The sequence below is a fragment of the Bubalus kerabau genome, chromosome 2 (genome assembly GCF_029407905.1).
Source record: "Bubalus kerabau isolate K-KA32 ecotype Philippines breed swamp buffalo chromosome 2, PCC_UOA_SB_1v2, whole genome shotgun sequence".
Taxonomy (NCBI): domain Eukaryota; kingdom Metazoa; phylum Chordata; class Mammalia; order Artiodactyla; family Bovidae; genus Bubalus; species Bubalus kerabau.
The window spans coordinates 152,443,471-152,466,708 of record NC_073625.1 but is presented as its reverse complement, the minus strand read 5'-3'; the positions used below and the strand labels follow the sequence as shown (position 1 = coordinate 152,466,708).

Genomic DNA, 23,238 nt, shown 5'->3' with positions numbered 1-23,238 from the left:
ACTCTCAAGATTATTTTTAAAAAGTAGATTTTTGCTTTACTTTTTGGATCTTTAATCTTACCTGGTATGACTTTTTCCCAAAAAGTTAACTTGCATTGTCTCAGTACTTACCTACCAAGTAGTCTCTTCTTTACTCACTGATTTAAAATACCTCTTTTCTTATATATACTAAATTCCTTTCCCACAGTTCTAGTTTATTTTGTCTCATTGCTTTTATCACAGTATGTAAATTATACTTCATAATATGTACCCTCTTGTTAATTCTTTGGTAAAACTTGGTTGATAGTAAGAGCATTAATTGTGGAGCCAGATTTTGTGAATTTGAATCTCTTTCCCACCATGTTTTTGCTGTGTGACCCTAGGTGACCTGGTGCATAATCATGTTTTTTCAGTTCTTTTCTGTATTTCTTTGACATAGTTTTCCTCATCAAGATTTTGAATGATTCTCACTTTTTTTTTTCCAGAGTATTCTATACTTTTAGTTATTGGGAATGGTGGTTTTTACTACATTTTCTGTCATTATTGCTAATATTTTCGGGAAGCTCTTGATTTTATAGGTTGATCTTTCTGAAATTTCTTAATATCACTAATGGTTTACGTTATATTCTTGTGTTATTACATAATACTCCCGGTTTACTAGGTAAATTATTATTTGTATGCAATGATAGTTTTATTTCTTCCTTTATGGTATTATTCCCTCTTTTTCTCCCCTTTCTTTTTTCCCTCTTGTCTAGGAGTGGAGAATAGCGTTGAGTGGTAATGTAACAGTCATTATTGTCTGTTTGTGTTTCATCCCTAAATAGAGTATTTGTTGAGATTTGTATTTGGTTCATGTGCATACATAATTATATTTAAACTGTGCTCTCTAATATTGCTATTTATTATGTTAGTGATATAGAAGCAATCAGTTTTTTCTCTTTCTGCATGGTGTTAATCAGCATCTTTAAGTTTAATAAGTACCAGCCCATTAAGCCATTCAGTTTGGTATGAGGAGAGGGAGGAAGCAAAACCTTTTCAAATCCTTTTTTAGGATGTTAATTTTTTTCAGGTATTATACTGCTTCTTAAATCAATTTTAATAGCATTTTCCAAGGAAATACATGTCATTTGGCTTTTCACATACTTGGCATAGAATTGAACATGGTGTGTGTGTGTGTGTATATTGTGGTCTTAAATCTCATCCATAACTCATCATTATATCTTCTTCATTGTTGCCAAGGTTTGTCTTTTCTCATCTTCTTTCACTTCTTCTCTCTCCCCAGTCCAATCAGATTTGCCAGAGTTTTGTCTCTTATAGTAGTTTTTTCTAAAGAGTTAGCTTTAGTTTTATCAAAAAAACAAAGTCTTACTTTTTTCTTAATTTTTGTTTTTATTACTAACTCCTTCTACTTAAAATTTGTTTATTGAAATAGAATTGTAAAATTCACATAAAACAGTAGTTTCAGGTATGCAACATACTGATTGGATATATGTGTGTATTGTTGAATGATCACCCTATGTCTACTTAACATGCATTGCCATACATAGCTATACAATTTTTTCCCCTTCTACTTTCTTTAGTATTTTTTATTTAAATTAATTGAAAGCTTAGCTTATTTTAAGTTTCTAATATATAGATTTAAAGTTAAATAAATTTTCTTCTGAGTATCATATTGGCTCTGTAGCTGGTACTTAAAGCTATATTTTTCCATTTTTTTCTCAGCAAGCATTAAGCTATTTTATTTTCTTGAGTGCCTACCTAGGTGTAGAATTGCTGAGTCATATGGTAAATTTGTATTTATCGTTTTAAGAAGCTGCCATTTTCAAAGTGGCTGTATCGTTTTATATTCCTGTCAGTAGTCTTTGAGGGTTCCAGTTTCTACATCTTGACATCACTTGCTATTGTTTCTTTGTATAAATAGCTATTGTAGAAGGCGATGGCACCCCACTCCAATACTCTTGCCTGGAAAATCCCATGGACGGAGGAGCCTGGTAGGCTGCAGTCCATGGGGTTGCGAAGAGTCGGACACGACTGAACGACTTCACTTTGACTTTTCACTTTCATGCATTGGAGAAGGAAATGGCAACCCACTCCAGTGTTCTTGCCTGGAGAATCCCAGGGATGGGGGAGCCTGGTGGGCTGCCGTCTATGGGGTCACACAGAGTTGGACACGACTGAAGTGACTTAGCAGTAGCAGCAGGGGATGAAGTGGTGTATCATTGTGGTTTAAATTTGCTTTTCGCTAATGACTGATGATCTTAATTGTCTTTTCATGACCTTACTATCATTTCTGTATCTTTTTGGTAAAACAAGCAGTTTAAATTTTTGCCAGTTTTGATTGTGTTGTTTGTCTTAAGTTGTAAGATTTATTAAAATATACACTAGACATAAGCCCTTTTTCACGTAAGATTTGTTAATATTTTTCCTGGTCTGTATTTTCATTTTCTTAATGGGTTCTTTCTTTCTTTCTTATTTAATTATGATAAGAACACAACATGAAAACTACCCTCTTAAAATTTTAAGTGTATGGTAGTGTATAATACCTTATAGTTGAGTAAGTATAATGTTATATAGCAGATCTCTAGCTGAATCATCTTGTTTGATTGAAATTTTATGCCCATTAACTAATCACTCCTCATTTCTCCTTTCTCTCTGGCAACCATAGTCCCACTCTTACTCTATGCTTTTGACTATTTTACGTACCTCATATAAATAGAATCATGCAGTATTTTTCTGTGACTGGCTTATTTCACTTAGCTCAATGTTCTCAACGTTCATCCATGTTGTTGCATGTTGTAGAATTTCCTTCCTTTTTAAGGCTGAATAATATTCCTTTGGAGGTATATATCACAATTTATCCATTCATCTGTTGTGGAAACAAGCTAAATGTCCATTTTCTTAGCTATAGTGAACAATACCTCAATAAACATAGGAGGTCTTGATTTCACTTCTTGTGGATAAATACCTAGAAGAAGGATTACTGTATCATTTGATAGTTCTGATTTTAAGTTTATGAAGAATGTCTGCACTGTCTTCCATAGTGACTGTACTGTTTTATATTTGCCTTAGTAGTAGTGTACAAGGGTTCCAGTATCTCCATGTTCTCACTAGTATGTGTCTTTTTTTTTCTTTGATAATGGCCGTCCTGAAGGCAGTGAAGTGTAAACGCATTGTGGTTTTGATTTGCATTTCCTTGATGATTAGCAACATTGAGCTTTTTTCATATATCTGTGCCATTTGTACATCTTCTTTGGAGGAATGTCTTATTCCTTTCCCATTTCTTATTGGCTTATCAGGTTTTTTTTTTTTTTTTTTTTTTTTGCGGATGAGTCATAGGAATTCCTGATAGATTTTGGAGATTAACCGCTTTTCAGATACATGGTTTGCAAATATTTTTTCCCATTCTGTAGGTTGCCCTTTTAATGTGGTGATTGTTTCTTTTGCTGTGTGTGAGCTTTTTTAGTGTGATGTAGCCTCAGTTGTTTATTTTTCTTTTTGTGTCATCCATGAAATCATTTCTAAGACTGATGTCATGAAGCTTTTTCCATATTTTCTTCTAGAAGTTCTACAGTTTCAGGTCCTAGTTTGAGTCTTTTTAATTTGTTTTGAGTTGATTTTTGTTAATGATATAAGAGTTCAGTTCATTCTTTTGCATGTGGATATCGAGTTTTCTCAATGTCATTTGTTGACGGTATTATCATTTTTCCACTGTGTATTCTTGGCACACTTGTTCACGATCAGTTGACTATGTATGTGTGGATTGATTCTGTAGACTTGCCTTTTTGTCTCTACCACACTGTTTTGATGACTGTAACTTTGTAATATGTTTTGAAATTAGGATATGTGGTGCCTACTTATAATAATGTCTTCTGAATCATGAAAGTTTTAAAATCTTTGTATGTGAATATTTTATGAATATTCTATCAATTTTTTGAAAGTAATAGGTATTCTTTCTGGGACTATGTTCTTTAATCTTAGTTAAATCAACCTTGATAGTTGGTTCTTCAAGCTCTTTGTATCCTTCCTATTTCGGGTCAGTTTGGGCATCCATGGTGGGTCAGATGGCAAAGATTCCGCCTGCAGTGTGGGAGGCCTGGGTTCGATCTCTGGGTTGGGATGATCCCTTGGAGGAGGGCATGGCAACCCACTCCAGTATTCTTGCCTGGAGAGTCTCCATGGACAGAGGAGCCTGGTGGGCTATAGTCCATGGGGTTGCAAAGAGTTGGACATGACAGCAGTTTGGCACAGCACATTTCGTTTTTTGATCATTTTGGTTTTGTTAGTCTTATACTAGTCTCCCTCGATGATTGCATGTGTTAACATTTGTCAGTTTTTTCTTTTTAGTAGTTTATGATTTCTGTATCTCAACACTATGCTATTACATGCATTTCTGTTGTTTTTGTGGTGGATTGTTCCGTTTATTACATAGAATACCCTTTTTTGTTCTGTTTAATATTTTTCTGTTCCCTTTGACCTTGAATTTTGTCCGAAGTTTAAGTTATGAATCTTGTTTTGTTTTGTTTGCATTTGTATGATTTATCTGTCCTTTTGTCAGAGAAGTCTTAAGTGATACGGCATTCCTAGTGTCCTGTGGCAAGAAAATTATAATTTAATATGCATTTAATTTGTGATATAGTCATATTAGTAGAAGAAAATCTTTACAGTATTACTTTAATATGGCTTTTTTCTTTAAAGATGGTCTGGATTTCTATTATTCCTCAAAACAGCATGCTCAGAAGATGGTAGAGTTTCTTCAGTGTACCGTCCCTACTAGGTATGTTCTGAAACCTACATGTGATTAAATCCAGGCAACAGGGAATGAACGTAGGTCACATCCATTCTTCAGGCTTAGGCAACTTACCTTAAAATATGTAAAACTATAGTAGGATTACTTACACAATTAGTAAGCATTTGTTAGACAAGCTACTTTTAACGGAAGTATTAGCCAAAGAGCATTGAGAATCTTTGGGGAGCTAGACTCAGTCTATGATAGTAAGCACTGTAGTCCTGAACCATTGATTCAATGTATTAAAATAAGAAAAAAGAAGAACAGGGTTAAAGGACTTTGGGGAGAAACTTTATGGAGTCGGAAGGACTTAAGCTCCTAAAATGGGGAATTTTTGAAAGTAGTGTTTGTGTTGAAGGGTGAGATTAGTGTGAACAGTGACTGGGAGTGGACATTAGTGTGGATTTTAATGGATGATAGATGTAGACTTGCTTGGTCTAAGCCATGAGCATGTTTTGGAGGTTTTCGGTAGATAAACTGGAAAACAGAGTGCAATCAGACTGGTGAAAGTTTATAAATGAAGTGGATGAGCTGAGACTTCACCCTAACCGGCATCAGGAAGCTGTTTCAGACCTTGGAAGTAATGATTTAATGAAAATTTATATTCCCACGATTAGACAAATAAAAGACCTTTGCCTTTTTGTAATTGTTAACTTTTTCTCTTAACAGATACAAAGCCTCACAGAGACTGATCTCTCAGGATATCCATAGTAATACATATAATTACAAAAGCACTTTTTCTGTGGAAATTGTTCCAATATGCAAGGTACTTTTTCTCATTTAATTAATCCATGTCCTTAATTGGTTTATATGTAATTATTAGCTCCTGATTTCCTTCTGGCATTGGTTAAACATTTAGAATAACTTCTTAATGATTTCTGACACATTTTAGTCATGTTAAAAAGATTTAAGAGTAATCATGCTTAAAATTATACATTTTTGGTGTACTAATTAAAAGGCCTCATTGCAGTTTTTAAGGCATATATTCCTTAAACTTTGCAGTTCTAGTGGACACATGATAGTTCTGTGAAACTTTGAATAGAGGAAATTACTTATCAATGAGCCACGTTGTGGAATGTGTGCAAACTGGATTTTGGCATGATAAAATTAAAGAATATTATGGAAGGAGAGCATTGAATTATTTTTGTGATTTTAAAAATATCTGAATAATACTTAAAGATATAGATTATAATTTTTTAATGACCATCCATTATTTTATATGGATATAAAATTAAATTAGAAAGGAAATATTTTTCTCCTCATAAGAACTTAGTATTTACTCTCTTTACAACTTTCATACATAACATACAGGTGTATTAATTGTATTTATCATGTTGTACATTATATCCTTCATAGTCATTGATCTTGCAACTGGAAGTTTGTGCCTTTTGACTATGGTCATCCAATTCCTCTTTCCCCTTGCCCCCACCCCCACCACTTCTGGTAGTTGCAAATCTGATCTCTTTTCCTAAAGACAAAAATTGTCATTTCATTAGTTGTACTAAGGTAAAACTCTGCTTCAAAAAATAGAACTGAATTAAAATTCAACAAATAGTTACTGGGGATCTGTTGTATAGAAGACTGTGTATTAAGGACTGTGTCCTAGATGTCTCTGCTGCATAGGAACTTACATGTCCATGTTTAAATCACTAATAATGATAAGTGCTATAATTTATTGTGAGCATTCTACATAACGGTACTTTCTGAGTACTTAAGTATGTTTCACCTGTTTAGTCTCATAACTACTGGAGTAAATCACACCGTCACTCTGAAGATGAGTAAACTGATGCTTGGTGAGGTTAGATGATTTGCCAAAGTTAACAACAAAAGACGCAGAAGGCAATGGCACCCCACTCCAGTACTCTTGCCTGGAAAATCCCATGGATGGAGGAGCCTGGTAGGCTGCAGTCCATGGGGTTGCTAAGAGTCAGACATGACTGAGTGGCTTCACTTTCACTTTTCACTTTCATGCATTGGAGAAGGAAATGGCAACCCACTCCAGTGTTCTTGCCTGGAGAATCCCAGGGATGGTGGGGCCTGATGGGCTGCTGTCTGTGGGGTCGTACAGAGTCGGACACGACTGAAGCGACTTAGCAGCAGCAGGAGCAACAACAAAAGGAAGCCAGGATTTGTACTTAGGTCTCTGACTCTAAGGCTTTAAATCTGTTATCACTAATTATGGTTTAGTAACTGGAAGAAGCACAATCTGGAATCAAGATTGCCGGGAGAAATATCAATAACTTCAGATATACAGATGACACCACCCATATGGCAGAAAGTGAAGAGGAACTAAAAAGCCTCTTGATGAGAGTGAAAGAGGAGAATGAAAAAGTTGGCTTAAAGCTCAACATTCAGAAAACCAAGATCATGGCATCTGGTCCCATCACTTCATGGGAAATAGATGGGGAAACAGTGGAAACAGTGTCAGACTTTATTTATCTGGGCTCCAAAATCACTGCAGATCGTGACTGCAGCCATGAAATTAAAAGACGCTTACTCCTTGGAAGGAAAGTTATGACCAACTTAGATAGCATATTGAAAAGCAGAGACATTACTTTGCCAACAAAGGTCCATCTAGTCAAGGCTATGGTTTTTCCTGTGGTCATGTATGGATGTGAGAGTTGGACTGTAAAGAAAGCTGAGTGCTGAAGAATTGATGCTTTTGAACTGTGGTGTTGGAGAAGACTCTTTGAGAGTCCCTTGGACTGCAAGGAGATCCAACCAGTCCATTCTAAAGGAGATCAGCCCTGGGTGTTTTTTGGAAGGAATGATGCTAAAGCTGAAACTCCAGTACTTTGGCAAAGAGTACATGCAAAGAGTTGACTCATTGGAAAAGACTCTGATGCTGGGAGGGATTGGGGGCAGGAGGAGAAGGGGACGACAGAGGATGAGATGGCTGGATGGCATCACTGACTCGATGGATGTGAGTCTGAGTGAACTCTGGGAGATGGTGATAGACAGGGACGCCTGGCGTGCTGTGATTCATGGGGTCTCAAAGAGTTGGACACGACTGAGCGACTGAACTGACTGACTGACAGTACCATGAAATGATGGCTTAAATAGAGTCAGCAAATTTTTTTTTCTAACAGCCAGATAGTAAATAGTTGCAGTTTTTAGGTTATATAGTCTGTTCTGCAACTACTCAGCTGTGCTGTTGTTGCACAAAATTGGCCATAGATAATAGGTAAATGAAGGGCTTAGGCTGTGTTCCAGCAAAACTTTATTTACAAATATTTGCCTCAGGGTCTTATTTTGCAGACCCCCCAGTTTAAATAAAGCAGTGAATCTAGGTGAGAGGACATATTTAGGCCTTGTGTATTAAGTGCTTTCAGTGATTCATATAGGTAGCTGAATGAATACAGTGTAAAGAAGTTTTTCCATTAATCTTTGGAGAATCTTAGTAAGTTTCAGGAAAAAAAAAAAAGGACTGAGCTAGATGCCAGTAAGGATGTACAGAGTGTCCTTTCAGTGAGGGAGCCTATGATTGTGAATAGATACAGCTTAAAATATAATCCAGCTCCCTTTTATATTTTAATAACATTAAAAACAGACAGCCACATCGGTGTTAGTATGTCCTGGTGCACACATAGGCATATGTGCTCTTGGGGGGTCATTAGATCTTTGATTACACATTGGTACATGTAGACGAGAAGGAGGAACATATGGCTCCTCTGAAATTTTTATGGAGAGTAAATGAAGTCACACTATATTCAGTTCAGTCACTCAGTTGTGTCCCACTCTTTGTGACCCCATGAATTGCAGCACGCCAGGCCTCCCTGTCCATCACCAACTCCTGGAGTTCACTCAGACTCACATCCATCGAGTCAGTGGTGCCATCCAGCCATCTCATCCTCTGTCATCCCCTTCTCCTCCTGCCCCCAATCCCTCCCAGCATCAGAGTCTTTTCCAATGAGTCAACTCTTTGCATGTACTCTTTGCCAAAGTACTGGAGTTTCAGCTTTAGCATCATTCCTTCCAAAAAATACCCAGGACCGATCTCCTTTAGAATGGACTGGTTGGACCTCTGTGCAGTCCAAGGGACACTCAAGAGTCTTCTCCAACTATATTAACACAGAGTAATAACCAAGCATTCACACTTCAATAAAATTGAAATGAACTACGGGGAAACAGTGGAAACAGTGTCAGACTTTATTTTTTTGGGCTCCAAAATCACTGCAGATGGTGACTGCAGCCATGAAATTAAAAGACGCTTACTCCTTGGAAGGAAAGTTATGACCAACCTAGATAGCATATTCAAAAGCAGAGACATTACTTTGCCAGCAAAGGTTTGTCTAGTCAAGGCTATGGTTTTTCCTGTGGTCATGTATGAATGTGAGAGTTGGACTGTGAAGAAGGCTGAGCGCCGAAGAATTGATGCTTTTGAACTGTGGTGTTGGAGAGGACTCTTGAGAGTCCCTTGGACTGCAAGGAGATCCAACCAGTCCATTCTGAAGGAGATCAGCCCTGGGATTTCTTTGGAAGGAATGATGCTAAAGCTGAAACTCCAGTACTTTGGCCACCTCATGTGAAGAGTTGACTCATTGGAAGACTCTGATGCTGGGAGGGATCGGGGGCAGGAAGAGAAGGGAACGACAGAGGATGAGATGGCTGGATGGCATCACTGACTCGATGGACGTGAGTCTGAGTGAACTCCAGGAGTTGGTGATGGACAGGGAGGCTTGGTGTGCTGTGATTCATGGGGTTGCAAAGAGTCAGACACAACTGAGCGACTGAACTGAAACAGAAACAGCTTGGTGACTAGGATCTTTAAAATACTTTTAAAAGCCATTTTATTAAGACACTTATCTCCATCTTAAGGTATGGCTTATTTTCTGTTTGTGCAAAGTCTGATTCTCTTAAGCCATCTGTTGATACATAGAATTAAAAATGACATTTTGGTTTGATCAAATGCACTCTGATCAGGTTTACATTGATGGTGTTTATCAAAGACTTCTACTTAAAATTTGCTTCACACTAAATGTTATTTCTTATTCCTAGGATAATGTTGTTTGTCTGTCTCCAAAACTGGCACAAAGCCTGGGAAACATGAACCAGATTTGTGTGTGTATTCGAGTGACGAGTGTCATCCACCTCATAGATCCAAATACCCTACAAGGTAAGTTTTAGAAACTGCCTTGACATTTCCATTTAAAAAGTAGTAATAATTTGTTACGTTAATTTTATGAAGTATTCTCAGTAATACTGTTTTAAAAAATTAGTTAAAATTAATACCGTACAGTTTTTAAAACACTGGAATTTAACACTTTTGGTAAGTTGCTCTTGTATTTTTTTTTTTTTTTGAAGAAAAATTTGTTTGAATTTTTAAGTTTTTATTAGTCTTATCCCATTAATTTCTACTGAACTGGACTTATTTCCCTCTTTTATTTTTATGACTAATTATTTAGGTTCATTATCAAATTTTAGTGTGGAGCATATGTTTTACATTTTGAAACATTTGACTTAAAAGAAGACCCTATATTGATACGTGTCTCTCAGTACTTGCTTGCATCTCCTACTTGATCTTTTTCATATGTTTACTGTAATACAAGTTTTCTTTTATAAAACATTGAGTTTGATATTTTCTAGAAAGTCATTTATTATCCTTATAAATTAGAATTCATCAGTCAAAATTCTGTTTGCAGTATTGGGATGAACATCAGTCAGGTAGAAATTTATTTCGCATAAACTAAACACCTGAGATGGCTGATAATGTGTCAAATAAAATGCCAGCACACGAAACAGCTATACAGCTGATGGGATCCGTTCTTATTTTAAAGGCACTTGTTAGTAGCTACTTACGATATTTTTGACACCTGGTGTTTCACTTACTCTCTGAGAAATTTGGGGTTGATGTATAGGAATAAATGATGTCCCCTGCAGTGAGAGTTGCCACTCTGGTTTCTGTTGACCTGATGCTTCTCAGTTCACTGTATCAACTTCTTCCTAGTTAACACATTTGATGTCTTTTGAAATACTTCAGTTCTTTCGTTCTTTAATGTTCTGTGTTTCCTCTTAGTTGCAGATATTGATGGGAACACTTTCTGGAGTCACCCTTTCAATAGTTTATGCCATCCCAAACAACTGGAGGAGTTTATTGTTATGGAATGCAGCATAGTCCGAGATATAAAACGCAGTGCAGGTGCTGGAATGATATCAAAAAAGGTAAGTTCCATCCTGTTCACCTTCCCCTAATCCTAACTTACTGTTTTAGTCTCCCTCTCTCACTCTTTTTTGGTTTTAATTTGTTAGTAATTCCAAACTGTGGTTCCAAATAAGCTAACACCACATTCAGTTAAAAATGGGTTTTGTGTTTGTATGCCATTTGCTTTTAACATGTGGCCATTGTGGTGAAAACTATCAGACTTATGCTGTCTGGTAAGTTAATTCTTTCTCTTTAATATTAAAATGTTATTATGAAAAAGTATTTCTTTTACTTTTTGTACAGAAGGAGCAAATGATAAGCTTAACCCGCTTTCACTTTTTAAAAAATGTCAAACATTTTGAATTAAATATATATATATTATCACTAAATACTGAATACTTCAATATGCATCTGTAAAACCTAGAAACCTTTGCTACATAATCAAAGTATTATCATACATATCAACTATATAGCTTGCCAAATTTCTTCATTTGTCCCAAAGTGTCTTTTATGGTTTGTTCAAACCAGTACCTATCTGGGGACTGACTGTACCTCTTAAATATTAATAATAGTACCTGCTTTTTTTTTCTAATTTATTTTTTTTATGATACCAACTTTCTAAGGCAACTAGGCCATTTATTTTGTGGATTTATATTCTCATTTCCTCCTGATGTTATTTAACTTGCTTCATAATCTCTTATATTTCCTTTAAAAGTGGATCTGAAGTCTCATTTAAATTTAGGTTAATTTTTTTTTTTTGTCAGAACATTTCAGAGGCGATGATATATATACCTTTTGTGATATATCAAGAAGCAAGTAATGTTTGATTGTTTGATAGCCAGATATCTTTGTTGAAATTTTTGATTTTTTTCCCTTTGTTCCTGCCTTCTCCCACCTCCTTCCTTCCTTCACTGCCTCCCTCCCTTCTACTCAGATTGCCTCAAATGTAGCCAGTAGCAGCCTCTTCAGAATAGTTTCTGTCCTTTAAAAAAGTTTTTTGTTTTTTTTTTAAATAACTTTTACTTTTTTTGGGGGGGGCGGTAAGTGGGGGGGCTTCCCTGGTACCTCAGATGATAAAGAATCCACCTGCAATGCAGGAGACCAGGGTTCAATCCCTGGGTCAAGATCGCCTGGAGAAATATTTTTTTTAGAGCAGTTTTAGGTTCATACCAAAATTAAGATGCAATAAAAGATTTCCTGTATACCCCTTGCCTCCACACACTGGTAGCCTCCTCCATTGTCATTGCCTTTCCCCCACCAAAAGAGTGGTACATTTGTTACAATGTATGAATAGATTTATGGACATACAGTTTATGTCCACGTTGACATGTTACAATCACACAAAATGATGGCATATTTGACATTACAATTCACTCTTAGTATTGTACTATCTATGAGTTTGGACAAATGTATTAATATAATGACATGTATCCATCATTGTAGTATCCATCATTATAGTATGCAGGATATTTTCATTCCCCTTAGAACCTGCTGTGCTCCCTCCTAACCCCTGGCAATCACTGTTTTTTTTTTTTTTTTTTTTTTTAAAATACTGTCTTTATAGTTTTGCCTTTTCCAGAATGTCATATAGTCTTCTCCTATTGGACTTGTGTAGTCTTTTTATATTGGCTTCTTTCACTTAGTAATGTGTGTCTAAGGTTCCTCCATGTCTTGGCTTAATAGCTTTTTTTTTGTAAATGCAAAGTATTATCTTGATATCCCACAGTTTACTCATTCACCTAGTGAAGGACATACTGGTTGCTTCCAAGTTTTAGCAGTTATGAGTAAGTTACTGTAAACATTCCTTTGCATGTTTTTGTGTGGACATAAGTTTTCAGCTTCTTTGGGTAAATACCAAGGAACATATTTAATTCTGTAAGAAACCACCAAAGTGCCTTCCAAAGTGATGGTATCATTTTGCACTCCCACTAGCAGTGTATTGGAGAAGGCAATGGCACCCCACTCCAGTACTCTTGCCTGGAAAATCCCATGGATGGAGGAGCCTGGTAGGCTGCGGTCCATGGGATCTCGAAGAGTCGGACATGACTGAGCGACTTCACTTTCACTTTTCACTTTCATGCATTGGAGAAGGAAATGGCAACCCACTCCAGTGTTCTTGCCTGGAGAATCCCAGGGACAGGGGAGCCTGTTGGGCTGCCGTCTATGGGGTCACACAGAGTCGGACATGACTGAAGCGACTTAGCAGCAGCAGCAGTGTATGAGAGTTCCTGTTACTCCACATCTTCACCAACATTTGGTGGTGTCAGGATTTGGGATTTATCCGTTTTTAGGAGTTGGGCCATCCTAATAGGTATATGATAGTATCTCATTGTCAATTTATATTTCCCTGATAACACATGATGAGGAGTATTTGCTCATGCTTATCTGCTATCTGAGTGCCAAAGAATTGATGCTTTTGAACTGTGGTGTTGGAGAGGACTCTTGAGAGTCCCTTGGACTGCAAGGAGATCCAACCAGTCCATTCTGAAGGAGATCAGCCCTGGGATTTCTTTGGAAGGAATGATGCTAAAGCTGAAACTCCAGTACTTTGGCCACCTCATGCGAAGAGTTGATTCATTGGAAAAGACCCTGATGCTGGGAGGGATCGGGGGCAGGAAGAGAAGGGGACGACAGAGGATGAGATGGCTGGATGGCATCACTGACTCGATGGACGTGAGTCTGAGTGAACTCCAGGAGTTGGTGATGGACAGGGAGGCCTGGTGTGCTGCAATTCATGGGGTCGCAAAGAGTCAGACACGACTGAGCGACTGATCTGATCTGATCTGATCTGCTATCTGTATGTCTTCTTTTGTGAGTTGTCTGTTAATGTCTTTGGCCCATTTTTTTAATCAGATTGTTTTTTTCTTATTTTTGAGTTTTAAGAGTTATTTATGTATTTTGGATGATGTCCTTTGTTAGATGTGTTTTCTGGAAATATTTTCTCCCAGTATAAATTATCTTCTTAGTCTCTTGACATTGTCTTTCATAGAGCAGAAGTTTCTAATTTAATGAAGTTCAGTTTATCAACTGTTCTTTCATGGATCCTGCCTTTGTTTTACTTACAAAGTCATTGCCAAACCCAAGGTCAGCTAGGTTTTTTTCTTTTGTTATCTTCTAGGAGTTTTACAGTTGTGTGTTTTCCACTTAGGTCTGTGATCCATTTTGAGTTAGTTTTTGTGGAAGGTGTAAGGTTTGTGTCTAGATCGACTGTTTTTTTTTTTTTTTTTTTTTTGCATGCCAATATCCAGTTGATCGGGCTTTCCTGGTGACTCAGCAGTAAAGAATCTTCCTGCAGTGCAAGAGTTGCAGGAGACATGGGTTTGATCCCTGGGTCGGGAAGATCCCCTGAAGGAGGGCATGGCAACCCACTCCAGCATTCTTGCCTGGAGAATCCTGTGGAGAGAGGAGCCTGGCGGGCTATGGTCCATAGGGTTGCGAAGAGTCAGACATGACTAAAGCAACTTGCATGTGCACATCCGGTTGATCAAGCACCATTTGTTGAAAAGACTGTTTTTGCTCCATTGTATTGCCTTTGCTCCCTTGTCAAAGATCAGTTGACTGTATTTATGTGGGTACACTTCTGGACTCTGTTTTGTTCCATTGATCTATTTGTTTATTCTTTTGTCAGTACCACACTGCCTTGATGACTGTAGCAGTATGGTAAGTCTTAAAGTTAGGTAGTGTCATTCCTACAACTTTATTCTTCTCCTTCAAAATCTTGTTGACTATTCAGGATCTTTTGCTTATCTATTTAAACTTTAAAATCAGTTGTTGTTACCCACAGAAAAATCTTACTGGGATCTTTAAAAAATTGAAACATAGTTGATGTACAGTAGTTTATTTTCTATATACAAGTGATTTGATATTTGCATAATATTATGAAATGATCACCATGGTAAATCTACTTACCATCTGTCGCCATACGAAGGTATTACAGTATGACTGACTGTTTTCTTTATGTTGTATATTATACCTATGTGGCTTAACGTGGGATTTTGATCAGAATTGCATAAATCTATAGGTCAAGTTGGGCAGAACTTAAATCTTGGCAATATTGAGTTTTCCTGTCTATGAACATGTAACATCTTTGTGTTTTATTTCTTTGATTTTGTTCATGAGAGTTTTGTAGTTTTCCCCATACAGATCTTATAGTTTGTTAGACTTAAGTTTTACGTGCTAATGTAAATGGTGTTTTAACATTTCAAGTATCATTTTTTGTATTGGTAAACAGGAAGATGACTTTCATTTATAACCTTGTATCCTGTTACCTTGCTATATATATTCAGGAGCTTTTTGGTCCATTTAAGTTTTCTTTGTAGATGACCGTGTCATCTGTAAAGATAATTTTATTTTCACCTTCCTGGTCTATATACCTTTCATTTCCTTATCTTTTGTATTAGCTAGGGTTTCCAGTAGGATATTGCAAATGAGTAGTGAGAGGGGACATTCTTGCCTTGTACCTGATCTTAGAGGGAAAGCTCCAAGTTTCTGACCATTAAGTATAATGTTAGTTGTAATTTTTAAATAGATACTCCTTATCAAGTGAAGGAAGTTTTCCCTCTATGTCTAGTTTACTGAGAGTTTTTATCATGAATGAGTGTTAGATTTTGTCAAATGCTTTTTATGTATTGATATCATTGTGTGATTTTTTTTGTTGTTGTTTTTAGCTTGTTAATGACTGATGGGCTCCATTAACTTGATTTTCAAATATTGAACTAGCCTTGCCTACATGTGTTAAATTCCACTTGGTAATGGTGTACAGTTCTTTTATATTTTGTTGAGTTTTAAATCTATGTTCATGAGAGATTGGTCTGTAGTTTACTTTCCTTGTAATGTCTTTGGTATTGATTATAGGGTAATGTGGGGCTTGTCAATGAGTTAGGAAGTGTTCCCTGTCCTTCTGCCTTCTGGAGAAGATTCTAGAGGAATGGTGTATCTCCCTTAAATGTTTGCTAGAATTCACCAGTGAATCCATCAGGGCCTGATGCTTTCTGTTTTGAAAGATTATTAATTATTGACTCAGTTTCTTAATAGCTGTAGGTGTATTCTTATATCCTTTGACATGACTTTCTTTACTAGTCTTTGAAAGCATTGTTAGGTTTTGGGATAACACCACAACATTTAGGTGTTCTAAAATCACATTGTGTAGTTCTTACTCCAATATCTGAAATCAGATATTTCTTCAAGCATGTCAGTCCTATTTCTTCTACTATGAAAGTAGTATTTAAGAGCAGACACTTATCATTTAAACACCACCACTTCTTCTCCAACATATATAAAGCTAGATATATGTTTTTTTTGTTTTCGGAAAATACATTGTTAGAACTTAGTCTTTTCCTGGTAATTTGCCCGCCCCCCTCCAGTTTTCCCCTAAATCCAGGAACTGTCTGTTAACTTCAGTTTTTTCCTCTATCTTTATCTCTTCTTTTTACCTCTTTGAGATTCTTTAATTCTATCTATAATTCTTAGTGTTTTGCTCTGAATCCCATTTTACTTGGGTTTGTTTTTGTTAGTAAAAGGTATTGGCATGGCTATACTTAATTCAGCAAGGAAATTTGAAATGTCATTTACAATTGCTTGTAAAATTCCATGTTGGAAAGGGCCCTAGTGGTTTTTTGCTTAAAAAGTTCAAACTTGAGATGATGTTTCCATGATAGTTTTTTTAAAAAGTTATGCCTCAAAATAGTAGACATTCAGAAAATTAATTGGATGATTTGGATGCTGTTGTGGCAGTGGTGCTGCTGGGATTGTTAAATTGTTTTCTGTGAACTCGGGTGTTTTTAACCTTATGTGTAAAACATAAGGTGTTACTTAAGATATTTGCTGTATTTAAATGAAGATCCCCCTGCTTTTTTAGTAGGTGGCTTCCCAGGTGTGCAGTGGTAAAGAATCTACCTGCCAATGCAGAAGATGCGGGGTTGGGAAAATTCCCTGGAGAAGGAAATGGCACCCTACTCCAGTATTCTTGCCTGGAGATCCCATGGACAGTGGAGCCTGGCGGGCTACAGTCTGTGGGATTGCAAAGAGTTGTACGTGACTGAGCACACGCATGGATGAACGTACTTTATTCTTTTTGCTCAGTCTTTGTTGGATGATCTCCCTGTGAATACATTTCTTTCGAAAGTTCTACATATGTGTCTGCTTTTAGGTGACAATGTTAATGTTTTTAGAAGCCTTGAATAAAATCTTAACAAAAATATTTATTTTATGAATTACTTACGAGTTTTTCTCTACTCATAGTTCAGTAATTGGTTAATTTTGACAGTGTTTCAGAGGTCTGGAAAGTCAAACACTTTTAATTTAAAATGAAAATCAGAAACCAAAATCAACATTGTATTTAAGTTTTCTATGAGATACTTTTTAAGTTATGCCTAGATTATTGAAGAGTTCATTTTCTTCCCTGTTAAGCATACCCTCGGGGAAGTCTGGGTACAGAAAACATCTGAAATGAATACAGATAAACAGTATTTTTGTCGCACTCATTTGGGACATCTTCTAAATCCTGGAGACCTGGTGTTGGGGTTTGTATAAATTTATATTATTTTAAACTGCCCACTAGCATTGCAAATTTTCTCTGGGAGCCAGCAGAGCTATCTAAAATAAAGTTGTTTATCCTAAAAAGAATTTAAGAATTCTTAGGAGCTATATAGCTCACTTTATTATTGATAATAAATTAAATTACTGATTGGACAGAAGCTTATAATTATTCCATTTTGGCCATTATCTTAGAGTCATTTGTTATAAGATTTGAGTAATTGATCCCTGAAATTGTATGATAAGATTATGTGTATAGTTTTTGGGGGAGCAAGTGTTTTTTTGGGGAGCAAGTAGTTTTTTGTTAGGCATATGCTGTTAAAATAAATTTCACTGTTAAAATATGGCAGCTATATATGTAAGGGGTCTTTATGGGCATGGGATAGCCCATTCTGATGCAGAAGTTAATAAGCTTGCCTTAAACGTTACTTTTGCTCTTGGGGTTTCAGTTCTTTTTACTGGAGAATGAAGGGTGTTTTGGTTTTGTTGTTTATAAATGGAGCCATCTAACTGAATCTTTACATTAGACTGATATATATCTGTTTTGTTCTTTTACAAGAGTATGGTAAGGTGGGCAATAGTGGATGACTTGTGAAACTTAGAGATAGAATGCATTATTATCTTTACTATGATCTGTAGAAGCCTATTTACTGCATACCTTCTGAATTGGGAAAGCGTATTAAATGCTTGATCTTAGGAGGAACTGTTAGGTGATCATTTATAAAACAACATGGAAAGAGTAAGTGTTTCATTAATTGTTTCATTATTTTCATTTCAGGTTTGATTTGGTCAACTGTAACTTAAATGATGAGCATGTCAACAAAATGAAATCAGATAGAGTCCCAGATGTGGTAAGGCTTTAGATTTTTCCCCCCTTTTTCTTGTGTTGATGGGGATTAATGTAATTGTTATGGGGAAGATGCACGAGTTCACATTTTTTGAAAATAATAAACTTAGATATTTCTTTTGAAATTGCAGTTAAGTTATAATAGCAAAATCTTTATGTAAGATAATTATTCTTAATCTCAAAATCCAAGATTTATTGAGTTTTTTGTTTTCTCTTAGCAAATTTTCATTCTGTCAAATTGCTTGATAGTATCCATAGAGCAAAAATAAATTTATAGCTAAAAACAATGACCTTTATTCTGTTCATTCTTTTAGGCTCAGTTTATTTCATGCCTTTTTTCTTCATTTTTTGGTGGCAGCTCATATAGATCTTATTAGTTCCCTGACCGGCGATCGAGCCCATGCTTCCTACAGTGGAAGCGTGGAGTCTTAACCACTGCCAGGAAAGTCCCTCATGTATTGTTAAGAAGGCATTTAAAGTTAACACCATCATTCAGGTTTGAATATAATTATTAGTTGAAAATAATCTTCACAGTATTAAGTCTTAAGAGAAAGGATGTTACTTCCGGAAAAAAAAAATGTTAATTTTTAACATGAGTTTATAAGAATCAGGAGCAACAGTGAATGTGAAATGTGAAAGGCTATTTCCTGCTTGCTTAACTTAATGTTTTAAAATAAATATTGATCTCTTTAGCTGTGGGCAGAAATCAAGTCGTGGCATAAGAAGAACTCCCCTCCTCATCACCCAATTGTGCTTTTATTAATTAATAAATTAGGAAATAGAAACATGGTTTAGGTGTAAGTCTAAATTGGTATTTCTCAAAGAGGTCATAAAAGAGATTAAAATGGTCTTACAAGATTTTGTGAAATTATTTTATCCCCACTTTATTAAATTGTTCTAGGACATATAGTTGTGAATATATGTAGTCTGTAAGTATTTATTAGTAGGAATATGAGGGAGGAAAATTGTCTTCCTTTGATAATGTTTCAGAATGACTTACATGAATGGTAGCGGAAAACTGAACTTTGATGTAACAGAAGGAAGAAACCACCAGAAACATGAAGTTTTTAATATAAAAAAGTCTCAGTCATTGGAAAATTTCAGTTAGTAAATTTAGCAGTTATACACATAAGGCTAAATGCATTCTCATAAAATATTAAGTACATTAATAAAAATGTTGAAAGTTCTGACACTGCTTCTTGATCTGTACTCCTTTCCTTTGAGGTATAACCACTATCATCAGTTGGCGGTCTTTCTGACATTACCATAACCTTTCTTTTAAAAAATCTTGTTGGCTTTTGAGGTCTTGTTACTTAGTTCCCATTTGTTGTAATTTTGCAAATATTTCTTTAGGTATTAATCAAGAAGAGCTATGACCGTACCAAACGTCAGCGTCGTAGGAACTGGAAACTGAAAGAACTTGCAAGAGATAGAGAAAACACGGATACAGATGAAAGGTCACACTTTGTTTATACTTTTTACATTGTCTCAAAGGAAATCCTTTTGATAAGTCTTTATGGTTTTTATATCATCAAGAAATAGTTACCACACGGTTGCTTCTTGCACTCAATATTAATTTTGTTTTCTTATCAATACGTTGTTTGGATCACGATGAGCAGATATAATGACCTTTACCACAGATCTAGTTATTTTTTCCTGATTTGTGACCTGACGATTGCAATGTTGTTATAGATGATTCATTTGAAAATAATGAGTTCTTGTGGGTCCAGAGTATAATCCACAAGGTACAATAATAACCTTGTGGATATCACAGAGAGCAAATGAGTACTTATGACTTAGTGTAAAAGAAAACAGCTCTTTGATACCAAATATGCTGGTTTTCAATTTAAGGAGAAATGAAGATGCTGTGTTCTAGAAAAATTTATTGTGTGATTGGAAGAGTGGCCTTAATGATGACATTAATAATATTGGTATCTACGAAAATGAAAAGTTTAAATAAAGTGTCTTGAAATGTGAGTGGGAGACAGCAGTATTTATAAAATATAGTCTCATAGTGTAATTTAAAATAAGTATGTATGTATAAATATATAATAAATAGATATTGTAAGTACATATTTGACTGTTTCATCTATAGTCTTAAAAATGTTTGTATTTCAACTTGGCTATACATTTTTTGAGGGAGAGGGTAAAGTATGAAGGGGTCTTCTCATTGTCTTATATTTAATGTCCTCTTATATTCAAGTGGGGCTTCCCTGATAGTTTAGTTGGTAAAGAATCTGCATGCAATGCAGAAGACCCTGGTCGATTCCTGGGTCAGGAAGATCTGCTGGAGAAGGGACAGGCTACCCACTCCAGTATTCTTGGGCTTCCCTTGTGAGTTAGCTGGTAAAGAATCTACCTGCAATGTGGGAGACCTGGGTTTGATCCCTAGGTTGGGAAGATCACCTGCAGAAGAGAATGGCTACCCACTCCAGGATTCTGGCCTGGAGAATTTCATGGTCTGTATAGTGAAAGGGGTCATAAAGAGTCAGACATGACTGAGCTACTTTCACTTATATTCAAGTGTGTATTGTTTTTTATTAATCAGGTAATTTTGAAGGAAAATATTTTTCAAAAACCTGTCAGTGTTTATTTAAGATCCATATTTGACCTTCAGTTATTATTTTTAAAGATTTTAATACTTGGAACACACCTTGTAATACTGAAAATGAAGAATACATGAACTTCATACTTTTTGGTAAAGGAGAGATACTTAAATGTTTCTTTATCCTTCTGTAGGCAATACCAAGATTTCCTTGAAGATCTTGAAGAAGATGAAGCAATTAGAAAAAATGTGAACATTTATAGAGGTTGGTGAATAAGGATTATTTAAGTTGTATCTTCTGTAAATAAATAATTTCTGCACTATGAGTATCTTGATATCTTAAACTTCGATTCCATAAACCACTTTTATTGTATGTTCTAAAACTACTCTAGAAACATTTACCCATCTTCCCCCTAAAAAAAAATCCCAAACTTTCACAACACTAAAATACTGCTTACTTTGCTACATTTATATAATTTGCATCCTAGCGTGATCCCTCAATTTGCTGTCGCCTATACAAATGGGTAGTTATTCATACATTTATGCAAGTTCAGTCATTCAGTGCATATTTAAATGCCTGCTCTGGATGTGATTTAAGTGCTACAGATATAATATGGTTAAATAGTAGTAACGATGGGGAGGGCAGGTATTTGCGTATGTCTATATTTGTATTTATTTGAAGTTCTCTTTATATTTTGTCTTAGATTCAACCATTCCTGTGGAAAGTGACACAGATGATGAAGGAGCACCTCGAATTAGTCTGGCTGAGATGCTTGAAGACCTTCACATTTCTCAAGATGCTACTGGTGGTGAAGGTGAATCGATGATGACATGAGATCATGTTGTATATGGTTTCCACATCTCTAGGGTCAGGATGTTGGGCAAAATAGTTTTACTGTCTGTTCTGTCTATGCCTTCACATTGAGAGAAGAGAAATTTAGTTTTAAACCTGAATAAATGCAACTATTTCAGTTGCTCACTTGAAGAACTGAAAAGTTGATGGCTTTGAAGGTTTAGATAAAAAATTACAGAGAATGGAATTATTACTGAAATTTAGGCCATTTACAAATAGAAGTTTATTGGCTTGCCTTTTTTATGAGACATTAGTATTTTCATATATTGTATAGCCCTGGGTTTAAAAGCTTGCAAGTTGTGATTCCTAGGAGGTTACCTAAACCTTCAAGCACTAAACATGCTTTTACATTCTTTTTATATTGATTGCTTTAGTGGAAGAGCATATGAAAAGTCATTTTTAGGATGAACTTGTAGGGCACTTTAATCTACTTTAGATCATTTTTATATCCTTGGGATAGGAAAATTAAGGGTTCAGTTTATAACTGGACATTCAGTAGGAAAGTTATCTTTTTTTATTTATAGTATCTACATCTTCAAAAACTGTTAAGGTGGGGATAATCTTACTTTTTGTTGCAGAAAAAGATATATTTAAAATATTTACAAATTATATAGCAAACAGAGTATTGAAAGGTTAAATAATAATTTATTCCTTAATTGTTTTGGTCTGTGCCAGCAGCTTAGTGTTGTAGCTGCTTATGTTATAAAAATGTCTTCCTGTCTCTACAAGGGTTTTGCTTTTAAAATTTTGGTTTACAAATTGAGAAGGAATTCTGTCTTTATAAGTTTGTTTCATTGAACACATCACCGTCAAAAAGAATGTTAGAATCCAGCATATGGATGATGAAATAATATGTGCTCTTCTTGCTTTATAAAACCATGAATCAGATTTAAATAGGAAATACCTTTCATATCCTTGAAGGGAAAGCATTGGTTTGGTTTTTAAAGTGTTCTGAAAATGAAGTTTTAAGATCCTATTTCTATAAGCAAGACAACTGAGCATGCCAGAACTAAGAGCTAACTCATAAATTCTATATATATCACTAAATAAGGAAATTGAGTAAGTGCTGAATGGAACACTTTCCTATTTAAGATTTGACTCCTTAATCCTGAAGTTATGAATAAAGCTATGTTCTTTCTAAAGTGACTTCTTTTCTGTCTGTATATTTAAAATTTTTACCTGTGGTCTGTCTTTATCTCTTCCTGTGTCAAGACTTTAAAAAGCATGAAAATAAAAACAATCTCCCCCTTTTTTGTGTCCTTGAAGTGATTATGTTTGTGTCATATTTAAGTTTCTTGCAGTTTTCTTAGATAGAATTAGTGTTTCTTACTTGTTTTGATGTTGTCTTTATGAGTAATGAAATCTGTTGGTTAAAAGAAAGCTGTGACAAGATGAAGGAATATAGCTAAAAGCAAAGCTGTTAGCCAAGAGTGTGCACAGTTACACTGCCTTGCTAAATCTGCCATTTTAGAGGATAGTTCCCAGGCTTATGGATCCCAAAATACTATTGTTGATGTCCCAGGGTTGATACGATTTGAGAAGTGCTGGTATT

The 23,238-nt window shown here is 35.6% G+C and overlaps 1 protein-coding gene across 3 annotated transcripts in view; it reads left to right on the top strand.

The window, feature by feature from the left end:
- Window positions 1-22,936, top strand: part of NMD3 (NMD3 ribosome export adaptor) — a 38,462-nt gene extending 15,526 nt beyond the window's left edge. For all 3 annotated transcript variants that reach the window (XM_055569173.1, XM_055569174.1, XM_055569172.1), the window contains exons 8-16: window positions 4,675-4,753; window positions 5,435-5,531; window positions 9,764-9,881; window positions 10,782-10,927; window positions 17,316-17,428; window positions 18,220-18,292; window positions 19,642-19,745; window positions 21,028-21,098; window positions 21,538-22,936. In XM_055569173.1, coding sequence (XP_055425148.1) covers window positions 4,675-4,753; window positions 5,435-5,531; window positions 9,764-9,881; window positions 10,782-10,927; window positions 17,316-17,428; window positions 18,220-18,292; window positions 19,642-19,745; window positions 21,028-21,098; window positions 21,538-21,668 — 932 coding nt within the window. In that variant the 3' untranslated portion in view covers window positions 21,669-22,936. The remainder of the gene's footprint in view (window positions 1-4,674; window positions 4,754-5,434; window positions 5,532-9,763; window positions 9,882-10,781; window positions 10,928-17,315; window positions 17,429-18,219; window positions 18,293-19,641; window positions 19,746-21,027; window positions 21,099-21,537) is intronic.
- Window positions 22,937-23,238: the final 302 nt, after the last annotated feature.